The sequence below is a fragment of the Limanda limanda genome, chromosome 12 (genome assembly GCF_963576545.1).
Source record: "Limanda limanda chromosome 12, fLimLim1.1, whole genome shotgun sequence".
Classification (NCBI taxonomy): Eukaryota; Metazoa; Chordata; class Actinopteri; order Pleuronectiformes; family Pleuronectidae; genus Limanda; species Limanda limanda.
In genome coordinates this window covers 9,084,370-9,102,457 of record NC_083647.1, presented here as the reverse complement: position 1 = coordinate 9,102,457, position 18,088 = coordinate 9,084,370, and the positions used below count along the sequence as shown (strand labels likewise).

General features: G+C 39.1%; 4 protein-coding genes across 7 annotated transcripts; 2 read left to right on the top strand and 2 right to left on the bottom strand.

Annotated features, from left to right (window-relative positions):
• Window positions 1-377: 377 nt before the first annotated feature.
• Window positions 378-3,658, bottom strand: rsrp1 (arginine/serine-rich protein 1). Of its 3 annotated transcripts, XM_061082467.1 has the most exons (6): window positions 3,456-3,658; window positions 2,590-2,984; window positions 2,423-2,490; window positions 2,143-2,318; window positions 863-940; window positions 378-728 (listed from the first exon to the last, which is right to left on the bottom strand). In XM_061082467.1, exons 2-6 carry the CDS (start codon window positions 2,961-2,963, stop codon window positions 570-572), a joined length of 855 nt encoding a protein of 284 aa, XP_060938450.1. In that variant the 5' UTR covers window positions 2,964-2,984; window positions 3,456-3,658; the 3' UTR covers window positions 378-569. The 3 variants fall into 3 exon arrangements, with proteins under 3 accessions (XP_060938450.1, XP_060938448.1, XP_060938449.1); XM_061082465.1 differs by having other exon boundaries at window positions 2,423-2,984; XM_061082466.1 differs by having other exon boundaries at window positions 2,176-2,318; window positions 2,423-2,984.
• A 1,161-nt stretch (window positions 3,659-4,819) lies between these two features.
• mgst3b (microsomal glutathione S-transferase 3b) lies at window positions 4,820-6,732 on the top strand. The gene is made up of 4 exons (XM_061082639.1): window positions 4,820-5,018; window positions 5,183-5,305; window positions 5,614-5,686; window positions 6,394-6,732. Exons 1-4 carry the CDS (start codon window positions 4,893-4,895, stop codon window positions 6,492-6,494), a joined length of 423 nt encoding a protein of 140 aa, XP_060938622.1. The 5' UTR covers window positions 4,820-4,892; the 3' UTR covers window positions 6,495-6,732.
• Window positions 6,733-9,047: 2,315 nt separating this feature from the next.
• On the top strand, window positions 9,048-13,807 carry tmem50a (transmembrane protein 50A). Its single transcript, XM_061083107.1, has 7 exons — window positions 9,048-9,130; window positions 9,654-9,763; window positions 10,637-10,749; window positions 11,902-11,969; window positions 12,254-12,346; window positions 13,004-13,064; window positions 13,152-13,807. The coding sequence occupies exons 2-7, from the start codon at window positions 9,662-9,664 to the stop codon at window positions 13,195-13,197; spliced, it is 483 nt and encodes a 160-aa protein (XP_060939090.1). The 5' UTR covers window positions 9,048-9,130; window positions 9,654-9,661; the 3' UTR covers window positions 13,198-13,807.
• On the bottom strand, window positions 13,643-17,280 carry rhd (Rh blood group, D antigen). 2 transcript variants are annotated; one of them, XM_061083106.1, is made up of 10 exons: window positions 17,111-17,280; window positions 16,609-16,789; window positions 15,561-15,711; window positions 15,313-15,460; window positions 15,023-15,195; window positions 14,748-14,885; window positions 14,531-14,658; window positions 14,369-14,448; window positions 14,062-14,135; window positions 13,643-13,971 (listed from the first exon to the last, which is right to left on the bottom strand). In XM_061083106.1, exons 1-10 carry the CDS (start codon window positions 17,259-17,261, stop codon window positions 13,945-13,947), a joined length of 1,251 nt encoding a protein of 416 aa, XP_060939089.1. In that variant the 5' UTR covers window positions 17,262-17,280; the 3' UTR covers window positions 13,643-13,944. The 2 variants fall into 2 exon arrangements, with proteins under 2 accessions (XP_060939089.1, XP_060939088.1); XM_061083105.1 differs by having other exon boundaries at window positions 13,643-14,135.
• Between the last annotated feature and the right edge of the window lie 808 nt (window positions 17,281-18,088).

Below are 18,088 nucleotides of genomic sequence, written 5' to 3'. Positions count from 1 at the left end.
CAGGTAATCCTACAGAATGCTAATTGACTAAATATTTTCGAAATTAGGTATTTGTGCCACCTAGTTCCTCACTGCCAAATATTTTACCAACTCTTTGTTTGTACTCAAACTACTAACTAACCCATGTCCGAGTCATGTTTATATTTTCAACTGAATACAGACATATCCCAACAACAGTCTTCTAAAATATCTGTATGCACCACTTTATACAAGTTACATATAGAAGTAATATTCTGTATGAATGATTAACCTTGAAATTACTTGGACCACATTCAAATATTTCTGTAAACATACCCCTCTATTGATGAACCAGTTCAAAATAAAACCTTCTCTCCACACAGACAATTTTTGGTTATTAAAAAAAAGACAAATCAGTATTTTCTGATCAAATAAACATCTTTATTAAGTTTGTTCACAACTTAATACACGACAAAGGGCAGAAGATAATCCCACCTGTACCGTACTCCTCACTTCTTCCCATTTAACTCATCTGAAAAAAAGTCGACGATGAAATGAGCGCATGTACAACACATTTACAGTATTTACAGGGTCTGTATAATCTTGTCACACTATTGTGACTTGGTGAGTTTGTGTTTGCGTGCTTTGGTGAATTTGCCCGCTCTGACTGGAATCCAGTGGCCGTAGGGCTTCCTGCTTTCATAGCTGTCCACTCTGGGAGTCACCTTAGCACAGGATAGAGCTGCTGCTGTTGGTTTGGCCACAGAATTCTAGAGAAGATTAAAAAAAAAAACATCAGGACATCATCATATGTTCAGGGTGATGTTGCATATGGTCTTGAATATAGACTATATATATAATAGAGCAGTAAAAACATGGATAAGATGACATTATTATAACTTACGTTAATGCTGAAAGAGATGCTTTTTCTTAAAGGGGACATCTTTGCGTTGGCAATGTCATCAGGCTCTTCATCACTGCTCTGTTTCAAAAAGACAAGAAAGACACACCTAGTTAGATGTGAGCTAATCTAATGGAGTGAGCTTGAACAGTTTGTGAGGTCTATATAGATGAGTTAATAATGATATTACTTATATTTGAAAGCACCACTACTTCATAGATAAGCATTAGCTTCAACAAACTGCAGCTCTCATGCACAACCCCCCAACTGCTGTCAAAGATTAAACTCAAACGTTCAATGAATGCTTCGATAACAGACCTTGAAAGACAGAAACTAAAACAATGCAAACAAAAAGAACAAAGTAAAAAGGATGTCTTCTCTGACTAGAGTGGCAGAATGATGGTGACGCAGGTTTCCCAGCCCCTCAGCACACGCCTCGTGTACCAACTTATCTTTGGCATACGGAGAGGAGTTCTTCGTCTGTTTTAGCTCTCTTGACAGGAATAGTCACTATAACGCAGTCCACGCGCCTGCGCTCCATCAGTGAGAGGAGGAGTCTGCTAAATAACAATGACCCATTTCAACGGCAAGCATTTATACATTGGTATTGTCAGAATTGATATTGCTTTTCTATATGAAGTGTTTAAAGTGTCATAAAATATCAAAATTTTGAGTAAAACATTCAGGTATCAATGTGTGCAATTAGCATTGTGTCAAATTGTGAGCATATTTACATATATGTGTGGGTTTCTTTGCAGACCAACATCACAAGAATTATCAATTTAACCTTTCAGGCAAACACAATTAGTCTTCACCCAAGTCACATGACAGCCTTTTAATCCCAGGTGCCGATGAGTGAAGGAGACCACTGTCATGTTATCTATGAAGACAGGAATAAATACAGAGAGAGTATGTGTGTTCCCTCAGGTCCAAAGGTCAACACAAGACAGGAATTCAACACAGCACAGAACTAATGCTCATCAACAGACATGTATGTTACACTGTGTTTGACAAACTACTAAGTCAGTAGCAACTTTGATAAAATGGTGCAAAAATGTTTTCTCTTCTCAATCAAAAATGTAATATTTGGTCACTACACCATAATGAACAAGTGGTATAAAATGATTAACTACCCTCAATTGTCAACACCACTTGATTTGTACTTACATGCGGTCCAAGTTGATAGAAACTAGTTGTAAAACTGTTTGGAACCTGTGACGATGCCTCTTCTATAGCGTGTGATGTGGTCAGTATGAAGACTACATTCACTTTCTGGAACCCACCTGGGACACAGTCTTTTCGGGGTCTTGTCTCACCCAAGTCTCTGATTCTGATGATGATTCTTCGGACTCCACCAGCTGCTCCGACAGGTCTGGTTTCACACTCTCTGGAAGATCTACCTTCTCCACTCCCAGGATCTTCATTGTGTTGGTCTTTTCAGCGCTCAGTTCTCTCTTATCTGGGCAACATAGAAGTATAGAGAGAGGAATCAATCAGTTGAAACCAATATTTTGACAGATAAAAAATGCACTTTAAAAAGGCAGTTTCTCCATTTTAACTTACCCTCGATAGTCTGACTGACAGAGTGTCTTGAAGATCTGGATTGGCTCCTGTTGCTTCTCCCCGGGGATCTGGAAATTTTGTTTCGAACCTGGCCCTCAGTTTTCCTGTTTCTATGCCTGTGGCCAGTAGACCTGGAATGTGACCTGTTATTACTTCTACTCGAGTACCTGTCCTGCGAGGATGATTGCTTGTAAGATTTAGACTCGGCTCTGATGTGGCGTGGCGAGGAGCCTCTATGACGGTCATTTCTGCGATGGCTGTCGCAGCGGCAGCGGGATGAACGTCTGTGGCAGCGAGGATGAGAGCGGGACCTGGGACGGGAGGACAACTTGCAGCTGGATGAGGATGACACTGAAGAAGATGATGAAGACCTTTGACGTCTCTTGTGGCTTCTGCGCACCCTTTGGCGACCAGAGGAGCCGCCGCTGCTTCGGGAGCGTGAACGAGACGACGCAGGGCTGATGTGGTCAAAGATGACACTGATGCCGTCACTCTGACGAGCGGTGGCCATTTCTGAGTGTGAGCCTTCTCCCTTGGCCATTGTTCTGTATTCTGCAACAAGCTGAAATAAGACACACGAAAATGTCATTGTATGAGCTTTCAACAATTCATTTTCATACAAATTCAGTATTAATGAAAAAAAATACAATAACAGTTGGATTTAGATGTAATCCCTAAGTAATACCAGCCTCCATGTGTGTGTGTGTCTGTGTGGGAGGGGCTATGACTGTTGCATAACAGCTGATATCTCAATGCTGCCCCTAGCGAGCGAAGTAGAGACACGTGACTGCACAGACTGGAAATTTCCAGTCTGACTCCACCTAAAGTAGCCTCGACTAGCTCAAGCTATCGACTGCTATTACCAACAAATAACACCGTCATCAATATGTGTCGCTCTTCATATTATTAATTACATGTATATAACATCTATATTTACAAAAGCCCTTCATAGACGATTCAAATAGTTTAAGACTGTAACTCTACAATGGTAAAACATAGCTTTGCTACCGTTAGCTGCCGCGGTTCTACTTACCAGGCCGGTCGGAGATTAAAACCTTTGTTCGGACGTCGTCGGTAAAAACGCGGTTTAGAGAACGTCGCTTTGAAAATTGAATCACAGGGTAATCAGTCAACGAGAAGGAATCTGCAGCTTTGATATTTTCTTTGTTGGGTTGTAGCGAAATATTGATCAATGGCGCCGGAGTTCGTCTTCGTCGACGTTCGAGCTGATGTCGTCAATGCAATGAAGCAAAGAAGGCGGAGCTACGAGTTTAAAATGACTGTGGAAAATTCCAGTCACATGGTACACGGGAAGGTCGGACCCTTTTGAATGGCGCACCGTCGTCATGGCAAACAGCATAGCGAGTGCGTTCACTGTGGGAGGAAGTAGTGATTTCTAATTAAAACGATATGTGCTCTCCTAAACTGACATATGTGCCCTTGTCATCAAATAGAACAGATTACAATACAATAATACACAACATAACAGATACAACACATTATAATACAACACACCAGAATAAAACACAATACAATACAACCACACAACATAACATTATAGAATAGAGAAATACAGCATAAAAGAAAATAATAAAATCATAGCAAATACAATATAATATAACATAACAGAATAGAACCACAGAGAATACAATATAACCTTACATAACATCATCAAATATAAGCTTTAATGGCACTTACCTATAGCACTGTAGTTTGGCTTTTTTTAAGAAATTGTACTTTGTTGATTCTGGTTGTTCTGGGTTTGTACCCTCAAGGTTGAAAGCACTTATTGTAAGTCTCTTTGGATAAAAGTGTCAGCTAAATTAAATGTAATGTAATGTAATAAGTTTCCCCTCAATTACCATGTGATGTCATACAGTTCATATGAGAAAAATATGGTATACAATTCAATCAAAAACGACCAGACAAAACTTTGCACATGGTGCTTCCATATATAGCACATTTTAAGGCTTTACTAATTTAATCACAGTTTAGTGGCTGATTTGCTTTTTTTAATCGTTGTATGTTTGTTCTATTTTTGGTTATTATTTCCAATAACGACTGAAAAGGGTTCAGAATGAACTGTCTTTTACTATAAATATCATTCTTAACATACAAATGTGTATAGTTATTTTTTAAAATAATAATTGAGTCAATTTTGATATGAACAAAATCATTATATACATAAAAACAAATAAATGAATGACAAATAATCTCAGGTTCGTTATTGCAGAAAAAGAGATTCACGTCAAACTCATCTGTGGGTAGAAAGCACCTGTGTCACAGGATACAACAACAAAGAAAGGATTCCAAATGATATAAGCGTGAGTAGGGGCATGAAATCTCGCGATGCTTTACGTAACTGCAGTTTTGTTTACTTGGCGACTCCCTCCCCTGAGCCAGGGCGGTCAAAGTCTCCACAGCACCGTGTGTTCCTGCAGCTGAAACCCGAACAGCACATCGAGCAGACATGGACGTCCTCACCGTGCTACCCTCCAACTTTGGTTACGCTATATTTACTTACCTGTACAGCTGGGTGATGCTGGGGTATTTAGCAATCAAGGTTGGGGCTGCCAGGAAGAAGTACGAAGTCAAGGTTGGTGAAGTTCGACTTTAAGATAATTATCTTGACGGTGGAATGTGAAGAAGTCTGTGCTGTGGTTTATTTGATTTAGTTCCTGTTCTTTTTAAATGTGTTCATGTGTTATTGAATCTTTAAATGTGTTATGGCAGCATTTCTAACATGTGTGATCTTTGCAGTATCCCACCATGTACAGTGACAAGGAGCCAGTGTTCAACTGTATCCAGAGAGCACACCAGAACACCCTGGAGGTTTACTCTCAGTGGCTGGTGTTCCAGACCATTGCAGCTCTTGTCTATCCGGTATGTATCATTCCTAGATAATCATGATCATAATTGAAGTTAAATAATTATGCTTTTTGGGCAAAACTTATGCATATTCATTTTGGCTGCACTATCTGTACTCGGAGGTGGAAATTATGGGCTACATAAGCTGGTGTAACATTTTATGTCAGGTTTGTGGGAGGAGCAACCGCTCCTTCTGATCTTTGGCATAAATTCTTCAGATAATAGTCAAGGGAAAAAAGCATTGTCATTGTGATAAAGCATATTGTTATTGAACTAACCCTTGGGTCTTCCCGTTGTTTCTGATTCTCTGTTTTGAATCTCAGTTGTCAGCATCTGTGCTGGGGGCTATTTGGGTGACCAGCAGGTTTTCCTATGCCTGGGGTTACTACACAGGAGGTAAGATTGACTTTAAAGGCTAATGGTTTGTGAAAGGATTTAACATCAAGGCCAAAAGTACGGATGCCCTGAGGGTCAAAGCACAACGACACTTGCCGAACACAGGAAGAGAGGGACATTACTTCTACTTACTTCTAAATATAATAGAAATAAACATACAACATGTTAAAATCTGTTTTGTGAAATGTTGTAATGTTTTCTGCAAATGTCGTTGTGCGTTGTCCCTAAGGGCCACTGTACAAATGCACCTAAATCCTATGTAGCCACTATTTATATCTGTCAATTAATTTTTACACACCATTCTAGGCTGACCTCTTATATTTTAAATAAAGTTTCCCTGATATTAATGTGTTGGGTGTTGAAATGAGCTCCATGTGTTAAGGGGCCTTTAAAGATTAAAACACAAAGTAAATATTTTGCTATAAGGTCCTAAATCATCCATTTTTTCTTCCACTTAACTGCCAGGATTTGTAATTTATGAAAACATATGCACATCTATTTGGTCTTAATTGTGGTAATGGTTTAAATTAACTGGTTAAGTTATTGTCATTTAATATGTTATTTGCTAAATTTCGAAAGTTTTAAAATCGCACCTGGAAAAACTCTCAAAATGTATGTTCCTTGTTCATGATAAATAGTAGGTATGTGTTTCCTATAATTCTGCTTTAGTGACCATTTGTATTGTCCTGTTTCGTGTTTTATTCCAGATCCATCCAAGAGGATGAATGGTGCCTATGGTTACATTGGATACTTTGGAGTCATCTTTCTGTCCATATCTGTCGCATTACAGTTGCTTGGTCTCTTTTAAGGTTGTCCTTTCTTCTGACAGATGAGTTTGCTCAACTTTATTAGTTTACATGACATTTTCAAATGTATCAACAATAAAGTAACATAACAATTCATTAAATGCTATTTTTTCAAAATGTATGTGAAACAAACTTTTACAGACCACTAAATCGATGCTTGATATCTTTGTATTCCAGTATTTGTTATGAATGTCTGCTTTGTGTATTCACTGACAATAAAGAGGATTCTGGGGAACATTATGTATCACAGACTCTCCTACATCTGTCAAACATTCACTTGGACTCAAAGATTTATTAATAAGAGTTTGCTGGTCAAAAGCATAGACTGTATATAAAGATGGACAACATGAGAGTTCGCTAAAAGTGAAGCCAAAGCCCTTCGATCACCACCAGGTTGCTGGTCGCAGTGTAGGTCATAAACCTGACTTCTCCATGTTATTCGTTTAGGCATGTGTAAAACTAAAAAGTCAAAGTACACGTCAACTACATTTTTCTCAAAGATGGTTTATGTCATCGTAATTCTTATCACACTGATGTTCGAGTAACTAACTTTTTGTTTTAATTAGTTATTTGACCTTAGTAGCACACAGCTGCACGAGGGCAGCGTGAGTATCCAGGATCTTTTGGCTTAATTTCTGGACAGTGGGAAGAATTAGAGTGTTGTCTCTGCAACCTTGTATGGCAAAAAAAATCCACTCAAATGTTTATAAGGACACAATTATGACATTTTTTATCCAAAAGGTCCAGGGTAAACTTATTGTGACATCAACACATTCTGCAAAAACATTTTTGTGGTCATTGTTCAACCAGCCAAAGCAGGAAGGGAGATTCTATTTAACTTATAATCCATTAAATCACCCTGTAACTTACAACAGTTTTCTTGTATTTCATCAATGGAAGAAAGGTTTTTAACCCAACTTTTATCAAGTTGGTAGGAAGGTAAATAGCACTAATGGTAGAAGGTGGACATTTTATTGAGACGAATGCTTAGTTAATACAGAGCCATTTTTTGACATTTATATTTTTATTTGCAATGTGACCGTTTTCCTGCTCCGCAAAGTGCTCATTTCTCTAGATTACTTCTTCTATATTACATTCTCTTCCTGTTTGTTCAGTGCTACTTTTGGCTCTTTGTATATGCCTACATTATACAAATTTTAGTTTTGAGAGCTGCCCCTATTCCCTCCATTGTACTGAGATAAGACAAGGTGCAATCTCTGTAAGATTCACTGAGTAGTTCACTACTCATTCTGTAGTTGAAATGCAATGGATTCCACTTCGATTTCCTCTTGTGGTAATATCTTTCTTTCATGTTGCATTAATCTATAATACATGAAAATAAAAGAGTTATGTGGACTGACCTAAATGCAACAAAAATGTATAATTTCTCACGGAAATGAGGATGGCATCAAGAAAAAGTAATATAAATGTCTCAGTCTGCATCGTTCAGCACCTGGCAGCAGTGTTTTGCAGTACTACCGAAGAAGCGTTGGATTCCAAGGCGGGAGGAAAATGGGGTTAAACATGTAAACTTATATGAACATTTGCAAACAATTGCTGTCCTGAAATGTCAGGAAAAACTTCTGGTCCATGATTTCGTCAAGAGAGTGGTGCTGTGTGATACCACTGCCTCGCATACAGTATGTTCTTTATAGTCCTCTACCCCGTTTAAAACACAGTAGAGTGTGAATAATGAAAGGGTTAGCAGGAGGCATTACAGCCCCATGTGACTCACACACGATGTCCCAACCAAGCACAAATGTCATATGAGGTGGAGGATACAGCGAATGACTGAAGATCTACAAACAATTTTAGATGAAGTCAAATGTTTTAAATTTAACTTCATGTTGGAAATTCCAAGATTTCTTTATTTTGTACTTTATTTATTGTTACGAGAATTTTTCCCCATTTTCCTTCGTATCAAACAACGATCAAACAAATTACTGATATTTATGAGTGGGGGGATTCTGGTGCAGCTTTACTAAATCTGGGGCGACAATTGGGCCTTGGCGGAGGTGAGCACCATTCCAGTTTTTGATTGTTTTCCCACAATTCTTTATTTTTAACTTGTGAAGGACTTTGTAGCTATGTTTTTAAATGTGTTATATAGATAGATAGATACCTTTCCTTCTTTTTCTTTTTCTTCTTCGTCTTCATCTTATTGTTTTTATTATTATTATCATCATCACCATCATTATTATAATTATGATTATTTTACAATCACAATCATCATAATATTATACTTTTATAATTTGTATTTATTATTATTATTATTATTGTTATTATTATTATTGTTGTTGTTGTTATTATTATTATTATTATCAGTAGCAGTTGTAGAAGTAAAGGCCAACGTCAATGGATCTCTACAAAATGCCCATCCACAGTGTTTCATATTGAGTGAAAAATAAGTTTCTGAACGTATTACTATCCCTCCTTATCAGGTTTACTACAAATTGAGTCGTTGCGTGGTATGTTCATGTACTTTTGAGAACAAGTCCCGTCATGTCCCAGGGTTCCTGAACGCAGCGCCTCTCTCGCGTACAGGATGTGGACTGTCTGCGCATGTGCGTGACCCGAGCTCCTTCAGAAGCAGAGTCTGGTTGAACCGGGGGGTCCGCACCACAACAGAGACTAAAAGGTAACCAATCCCTCTCTAAACCACTTTGACGGGATATAAGGACATCTAGGCCCGTGTGGTCGCTTGGTTCAGAAACTGTCCTTCGAGCTACGACGTCACTTTCCGCCTCTTACGCAGGAGGAAGAAACCTTAAAGGAAATGTTCGCTGGTATCAAAGCGATGAACAAAAGCCTCGACACGGCCTTGTGTGTGTTTGTTTGTGCGGTGTGGACTCTGTGTGCTACTTCTGCTTGTGAACGTGGTGTGTCGACACACTGGTGGTGTAAGATGTGTTAGTCTGCTGCTGGTCGAGTGAATCCAGATGGAGTGAGTGTTGGTGTTCAGTGTTTGACTGAGGGAGCTGAGCATCATCTTTACTGCTCAGCTGCTGCGCCCGGAAGTAGGCTACACGTTGATTTTACACACTTACATACATCCATCTGATAATATAATATATGTTTGATCAAAGATTATCGTGTCGTCGATCTAGATTAAAGTATTGCTCTGAAGTTGATGAGGTTGCTTTCACTTTCACACTCAACAGTTGGAGCCATGTCAGGTTTTCTGGACGGAATCCGGTGCGGAGACTGCGAGTGTAATGTGGACTGGGGGGAGAGGAGGAACACCATCGCGTCTGTAGCAGCTGGAGTGCTGGTATGATCACTGATATTTCAAAGCCTTTGAATTTCCAGCACTGAATTTTTTCTACATTGACATTATGTATTTTTAGCCACTGGATGTCTTTTTTCAGTCTTCAAATTTTAAAAAGTAATTTACACTTACTTTAATGGTCACAAATTCAGAATCAAAAATTCAACTTAAAAAAATATGAAAAGTACATATATTGGACTGCTAATATTTATTCCCAATAATTCAGTTGCCAAAATTCAACTCCTAAATTTCAGTTGCAAAAATTCAACTGCTAAAATTCTTATTGAACATCTGGGATACCAGGGAAAATCTATCGAATGTCTCACAACAAACCAGACCTCTGGCCAATCAGGTCATGTTTTTGTGGTCATGGAATACTTGCAACAACCCTAAGGAGACGCCACAAACGAGAAGGCCGTTGTTCCAGTTTATTCCAGAAGCTTCAATAATGTAATGTCTTAATAATGTATAATATGTCGTCCTCTGCGACAATCTGTACAGAATTAGTCAAAATTGGGATTCCTGTTTTTAAATAGTAAAAGAAACTTCTCTCCATCCAACATTTAGAGACAAACATTCCCACTCACATCCATCCCATTCATAGTCAATTTAGAGTCTCCAATTAACTGCATTGTATCCTCAGCTATAGAAAAACGCATCAATACATCCACTGGCTTTTCACATTGACCTTCAGTATTCTCACTTGGACTCACTCTGACATTTTACCAAGGGGCTGGCAAAACAATATCTGACTGAGACATTTGCAGTCTCACATACTCGCATTTTAGGAAAATGGAAAAATGTTTGGACTTCAGTGCTTGTCTAAAAGCAGCCTCAGTGATCTCCTCTGACTAACTATGAATTGTGTTGTTGCAGTTCTTCACTGGTTGGTGGATCATCATCGACGCGGCAGTGAAATATCCTGATCAGGGAGAGTTTCATCACGCCTACCACACTTGTGGAGTCATTGCTACAGTGGCTTTTCTCATGTAAGTCGGGCTTTGTGGACTATTTCTCTCGGAGGCAATTTAATCACGTTCAGTCTGGCAAAATTGTCAGTGCATGGCCCACTCTCTTTGTGTTGCCGCCCCATCATGAGGCCTCTCTCAGCTGAAAGAGTTGTTAAGTTGCAACTGAAATGGAACATTTGTTATTACATGACATAAGTACAGTGTTTCGGTCACAAGATAACAGGTGGATGTCTGATAGTGGGGTTAATTTCCTTAGTCTTTCACTTACAGTCTACTGACTACTGGTTGTTGACTGTAGCTCTTTTCCAGTCATAGCTGCAAGTCCATGTAGTCTATTTCCACTTGCAGCTGACATCACATGACTGAAATTCCATACTGAGGTATACATATTATAGCGACTAAATCATCTCCATGGCAATTCAGCTTCTACATCCACAAGCCTCAGTAGTACCAAGTAAAGCTGGGCTCAGACGACACTGGAGTTTTGCAAACTTTACGAATTTTGAAATTGGGTTCCACTACGAACATAAGGAGAATCTTCATAGATATTCTTCTCTATAATCTTAACCACACCCGCACTTTAAGATTAGAAAGTAATGGCACATCACGCACATCATAAGATATTATTATGATTATTGCTCCAGACGCAGCGAGACACCATCTCAAGTCTCCTGTGACCTCATGGAGAAGCATGTAGCGACAACTTGCTATAATGGTAATAAACAAAAGCAGACTTAATATTTTGTTGTGCACCATCAGCTGCTCCTGTATCTCTCTGATAAGGTTCTGCCAGGAAAATACTGACGTAATCATCCCAATTTTAAATCTTAAATCAATTAAACATATTCTAAAATTATCAGGGTGACCCCAATTATTCTGGGGGCAGTTCTGGAGGTGTAAGAATCGCTCTGCAACCCCTCACAATACCAGACAATCTGGGCCGAGCACTGGTACCAACAGACGTAGCATATTTCTGCTCAAAATTTTGGGTAGGATCGAATCAGTGTTAAATAGGCCTGAAATTCCCATTAGTCTGAGCCCATCTTAAGTGGAGACATGTATACAGCCTATAAATCCATGTAAGCAATCTGGTAAATATAACTTATTAATTAGCTTCTGATGTGTTTGTAATGGTTCCCCCCCCCCCCCTTCCCCCCTTGACCCATTTAGGATAAATGCCGTTTCAAATGGACAAGTGAGAGGAGACAGCTACAGTGAAGGCTGCATTGGACAGACGGGTGAGTGTGGTATAAAAGACACAATGACTTAACTTACTCTGTATTATGGGCATATCTCTCCATATACAGTTCATTTTCTTAATTTCCCATTTGTGCTGAGGATTTCTCCTCTAGTCAGTAAATTATTTTGCAGGTCACACGTAGCTTCTATCATACCTTGCCCTAATTTATTTTTTTGTTTCCTTGTACAACCATTGCAACACATGTGCAGTAAAACACACACCCATTAAGAAGCACCATGTTGAGTCCCACAGTAATCCGTCCTCTCTTATCTCTGTCTGCAGGTGCACGAGTGTGGCTCTTCATTGGCTTCATGCTGGCTTTTGGTTCTCTCATCGCCTCCATGTGGATTCTGTTTGGAGGATTTGTGGTGCCTCGTAAGTTTGTCCATTTGGCACATTGCAAGTCCCACTGACTGCTCAGTAAGGGGCCCCCCCCGATTGGAAATGGACGACCATCCTGTCCGTACTCTGCTCTGATTTTGTCCTTATTTGTGGACGTTTTGTGAAAGCTTGGAGATAAGGACTGAACGGAGCAGTGCCACTAGAAATCACGGGGGTAGTGTTAACGGGACATGAGCAAGAAATTTCAACAATTGATCAACCGTCCATGTGTCCCTGACCACAACGTGTTTTCAAATGGCGTCACAGACCACAACGGATTTACAACTCGGCCACTTTTGTCTCTTTTTATTATTACGACTTTCTCCACCATCCCAGTGTTCGTCAGAAACTCTTGACTCTGCCCTGCCCTCAAGTGGATGTAGCGCTTAACAACCATGTCAACATGAACGATGCATGGAAGTTGTGGGCGGTGACGTACATTGTTTGAAACAGATGTATCGTTTTTCATACGTAAAGGCAACATAAATGAGCTGTGTTTTTAAAAGAGAGACTGAATAAACAGGAGTAACTGAAGATGCATATCATCGGGAAAAAAGAAGAAAACATTTTATCCAACTTAAGTGTGATACTGTGCCAAATTGTACAACCTGCCCCGATTTATAACTTCTCTGAACCCGTTGTCTTTTGCAGAGAAGCCTGTCGTGTACCCGGGTATTGCAGTCTTCTTCCAGAATGCATTCATTTTCTTTGGGTAAGTCAATAGTCCTCAGTGGCATCTTATTTTCAACCCATGCTCAACCTTCACTTTCTCATACAACCCTCCTGTCTCTCCATGCAGGGGTTTGGTCTTCAAGTTTGGACGCACAGAGGATCTGTGGCAGTAAGGGACTGTGTGTCTTCATGTCCACTGTTCTACACGTTGCTTTCTATATTGTATGAGACAATATGCTTCCCTTTATATATATATGAAAAACTTTTTTAGCATTAAAATTAACATGTTTAATTTAATCCATTTGCTGTATAATAGCTAAAACATAACTAAGCACAAATTGTAATAGAATCATTGTAAGTTTAAGTAATTTCAAATGTGGCAAATTGTTAAATGTAGCCTAGTTAGAATGGTATACAAGTTGTGTATAACAAAATGTGTGTTTTGGAAGATTAACTGCTCTGAACTGTCAATGTTTCCTTTGGGTACACTGACCGCTACGATGCCATTTAATTTGAACTGTGTGGAAATAACATAAGTTATTATGATACAAAATATATCAAGAGCCATATTTCAAAATACTGTACACATACACACATACCGAATGTAGCCATATTGGGTTGTTTGTAGACACTGTCAGCTCTGAACATCATCCAAATGTATTGTTTTATTTCACTGCTTTACTTACTCATATACATTTTGCTTGTGTAACATCCAAGGTTATTTCGTGACAAATATGACAACATTAAACAAAAACCTACTGAACAATAAATGACCTACATTCATGTTTCTCTGGTTAAACCTTCATTCTTAAAAAAAGCATCTTTGTATTATAATAATACATTTATATAATATTATACATTGACATGAAAATATGTTTCGCTTCCAGGATTCCACACTTGGCCTGTCTAACTCCACCCTCTCATTTTTTCACTGCTAGATTAGGAAACTGCAAAATATAGAAAATGATTATTCTTTGAGTCTCACTGGAAAATGTTATTTTCATTGTAGAAAGGGGAATATTATGTTGACTACTTACTTCCCAGAAAGCCTGGTCATCGAAACATTTCTTGTCCTGGGGTGGTCTCCAGAAGTTCCACTTGAGTATAAGTCCTTTAAGAAACAGAAAAGTCCCTAAGAAAACAGGCTTACAAATGGCACAAATATAAATACAATCGATATACAGCTGGGGTTTTCATACTTTGAATTTTAGAACACTGTAAAAAGAGGCGTAAGGGAATTTCATTACAATACTGAAAACATAACTTTAACACATTTGAATGAGAACCTCCTTATTAAGTGTTCTGTCCTCTGTTATTTGAGGCTGTTACAAAATGGAAACTTACCTGTGATTATCCCCATGGAAAGACTTATAGTGACGGTGATGAGGAGAGTACAAATGTGAAATACAGCAAACCGGATTGCTCTGCAAATGAAGGACACAAGGTATCACAGCTTTTCTGAGGCTGTCTGTCCATTGATGGCTCATATGACTGACGCATTCTTACGTTGTGTGGTTGTCGCAGTCTTTAATCTGCAGGAGAAGATGTGCTGTCCATCCCAGTAGACCAGGGAGACCGTGTGTACTGAGAACAGCACAGGTGTCGTGGCATTGAAATGCAAGTAGCATTTGAGTCTGGAAAATAATAGATTTTCAGGAATCCGGGATGTACATTATTTGATTAAGCACAAAAATGGTTATTTTATTGTTGATTAAAAAAAAACCTTGAGGTATCTGTGTCCGATGGTTGATACAACAGCAGCAGTGAATCCAATCATCATGGCCTCCCATGGCTGATGAACCACAGACATGGCGACACCAACAGCAACACCACCAGCAAGAGTGCACCGCTGCATATGGATCTGACAGAGGAGCGAAGACATGAATAGTCAGATCCTGCCGACACCAACCATATTGACTGATTAATTTTAGGGAAGATTTCCTGGTCTCAAGGCAGGCACCTTCCCGCATGTTAAAGATATCAAGTGTCAGATTGTACCAGGTTGAGTTTTCCCTTGGGACTAGAGAGCACGGACACAGCAGCTGCTGTTACAGAACTGACGGCCAGGGCCAGGTAGGTGCTGCAGACGGCCTCGAGCTTCCTCCCGGGACTACGATCATCCACAAGAACCGAGTTAAAACTGGGCCAAAACATCCAGAGGAACACAGTCCCTGTCAAACAGAGAACAGGGTTCCTATTTTGTTCTCTGATTGAAAGACAGCATTCCCACCTGCTGCTGCACAACAAACCCTAGCAGTAACACCAGAACGACTATTAGTATTACACACCCAACATGGAGAATAATCCAGATCTGTGGTGGAATGTCTCTTTTTCAAATCGCTGTTCTGAACCTTTCCGATACAGGATCCAGGTCAGCGTGAGTCCAAAGAAAGCCCCAAAGATGTGTAGCATCATGATGCTGTCCACCAGCCGCACCTGCAGTCAGGGTACATCAGCAGCAGCAGCGGTATACAGTGCTATTAAAATCAAGTCCAACCAATACACTGGTGTGAAGATCTGATCAAATGTTATTTACCTTCAGCAGAGTCTGCAGGACCCATTTATTCAAGATGAACCCCGAAACCTCCAGCAGTGAGATGAGGATGAGCTGAACAGGGTTGGTCTTCCCCAGTACAGCTCCAATCGAAATGAGGACAGAGGCTGTGCACATTTCTGCTTCTACCAAGCTGTATTAAAACATTACAAGCAATGGTATAAAAGTTACAACTCTTAAAAGATAATAATACTAACAATAAACGTTATTTATATAGTATCTTTCGAAACACACGTTTACAAGGTGCTTTATGAGTTTATAAATAATAACAATGGCAAATAATAGAAACAATAGAACATTTGAAGATCACACAGCATTAGACAACATGTGAATAAACAACAGACAAATAACACAGAATATAAATGTGACGGTTGAGAAAAGAGTAAAACCAATAAAGACAAAACATCTATGGAATTATTAGAAAAATGGTTTAAATAAATGAATGAAAACAAAGCCATGAAGGGGAATTCAGACCAAAAATCCGGTGAAAAAACACTTCCTCCTCAACTCCCTCAGGAGCATTCTCACACCACTCATCTTCCCTTCTGTTGGTTTAATTTGGGTATTCAATTTTAGGCAATTTTACATTTGGAAGAGGAAGAGAGGATTAGGTTTAAATCGATTCTAAAATGTATCAATGAAAGAAGTTAGAATTGGAGACTGTGGATTTGGTGAAAGGTCTGACTGCTGTGTTTTGGTTAATCTGAAATTGATGTAAACTCTGCTGGCTCAGGCAGGGGAGAATTGCAAGAAACCAATCAAGAGCAAGGGAAGGCATGAATAACAATTTCTGGGTTTCTCTTGGATAAAGTTGACATGCTCGTTCAAGGTCAGATTGTTATTAAATGTGACAGGTGCTTAATGTGTATTTACGTGTCATGGCCAATAGTCATTATTTCTGTCTCGTCAATATTTGGCTGCAAGACATTTTTGAGCCATCCAATATTGTATGTCAAGGATGGAGATGGAGGTATACAGGAACTAGAAGAGATTGTTCATAAAATCATGAAAATTAAATGTGATGGGCTACCTCCTTATATCCAGCCGTATCTTTTCATTGTAGGCTTCGATACCGTTGAGTATGACTGCCCACTGTGTGGCTATGACGGCCACAAGGAGGTTGAAGGCCAAGGCACTGAAACCATACCGCACAAGGAAAGTGCCCAAGAAGCCAAAGCCTAAAATCGCCATCACGTTCACATCCTGGAACTCTGCAGTAAGAGAGACGTATAGCATGTTTTAAAACCTGTCACATATCTGAATAACAAATGTGTTAATACAGTAAATTCTGGTTAATTTCTGCTGCGTTTTCAAGGGGACAACCCACATCATCTGGCACAAAAACAGCCAGTAACTGTAGGAGCTTATCATCAAGCAACAGTAATAACAGCAGCCCCTCCCTTTATCCCTCACATATAATGTGACTTTATTTAGCTTTTTAAAGAAGCAACAAGATGCAGCTTAAAATGCCTTTTTCTTGAATGAATTATGAAGTGTCTACAGTTCTATTTTCTTCCAAATTCACTACTCACCTGGGTAGATGTTACTAAAGGTGTCCCCATGTGGCTTTCCATGGTACTGGATCTCAGTGTAAAAGGCATAAATGACAATGAAGCCCAGCTGCAGGAGGAGCAGCAGAGGAGCCAGACGGGAGCGCAGACTTGGTGCGTACCGAGGAGCCATTAGAGATGTTCACTGCACACTTCTCTATTCCAACTGACCCAAGTGGAAGGGTCTGAATAGGGCACAACCCTAAACACAGCTGTTTTATCAGCTCTGGGCAGGCAGAGTGAAAAAGGTCCAGACTGGTCCTGCATATTAAAGTTTGATTTTAAAGCTCATTGAAACCTGTCTTTTCTATGAACTAAGAACACTAAGACTCTAGTATAAGAAAGATAATTTTGGCCATGATAAATAAAATAAAATGAGATCAAACTGTATTGATCCCACAGTGGGGAAATCCATTTGTTAGAGCAGCAGGTAGTCAAAATGAGGTAGATAAAAGAATAAAAATGGCAATAGAAAATAAATCTAATAATATGGAGAGAATAAGAACCACAGACAGAAATAAAGTAAAGTGTAGTGGGACAGAAAAATTGCACAAACATGTACATTGTATATATACATTTGTATAAGGAGGTCCACCTTTATTTATTATAAAACCGAATCACTTCTAACCCTAACCTAACCATTCATATAACTGCGATATTAAGACAGATGGCATTAGCTAAAAAATCTCAAATCTAATTAAATATGTATCTCATGTAAATAAGTTTCACTTTAGTTTTTGGTTACACCTCTTTAACGTATCCTTTTCCACTTTTTTCATTATGACATTATGTTGAACGTTTAAAGACTGATGTAATAAAAAAAATCTACGGGTACAATAAATTATAATTTATATGATTTGTGTCAAACGCATGCTTATAGAGACAATGCACACACATTTTAATCTGGTAGCAAAACACAGAGAGCGCACATGACCGTGGGCCAAATCTGTCAGTAAATAT

Coding starts and splice junctions, on each gene's coding strand:
- rsrp1 (XM_061082465.1), bottom strand. CDS start 2,963: ATGGCCAAGGGAGAAGGCTCACACTCAGAAATGGCCACCGCTCGTCAG. Junction 2,319..2,422: donor TGTCAGTCAGACTATCGAGG/GTAAGTTAAAAT, acceptor TATGTTGCCCAG/ATAAGAGAGAACTGAGCGCT. Junction 729..862: donor GCATCTCTTTCAGCATTAAC/GTAAGTTATAAT, acceptor AATCTTCTCTAG/AATTCTGTGGCCAAACCAAC.
- mgst3b (XM_061082639.1), top strand. CDS start 4,893: ATGGACGTCCTCACCGTGCTACCCTCCAACTTTGGTTACGCTATATTT. Junction 5,306..5,613: donor TTGCAGCTCTTGTCTATCCG/GTATGTATCATT, acceptor TTTGAATCTCAG/TTGTCAGCATCTGTGCTGGG. Junction 5,687..6,393: donor CTGGGGTTACTACACAGGAG/GTAAGATTGACT, acceptor GTTTTATTCCAG/ATCCATCCAAGAGGATGAAT.
- tmem50a (XM_061083107.1), top strand. CDS start 9,662: ATGTCAGGTTTTCTGGACGGAATCCGGTGCGGAGACTGCGAGTGTAAT. Junction 10,750..11,901: donor GCTACAGTGGCTTTTCTCAT/GTAAGTCGGGCT, acceptor TGACCCATTTAG/GATAAATGCCGTTTCAAATG. Junction 13,065..13,151: donor AATGCATTCATTTTCTTTGG/GTAAGTCAATAG, acceptor CTCTCCATGCAG/GGGTTTGGTCTTCAAGTTTG.
- rhd (XM_061083105.1), bottom strand. CDS start 17,261: ATGGCTCCTCGGTACGCACCAAGTCTGCGCTCCCGTCTGGCTCCTCTG. Junction 14,659..14,747: donor TCGGACACAGATACCTCAAG/GTTTTTTTTTAA, acceptor ATTATTTTCCAG/ACTCAAATGCTACTTGCATT. Junction 14,136..14,368: donor TTCCATGGGGATAATCACAG/GTAAGTTTCCAT, acceptor TGTTTCTTAAAG/GACTTATACTCAAGTGGAAC.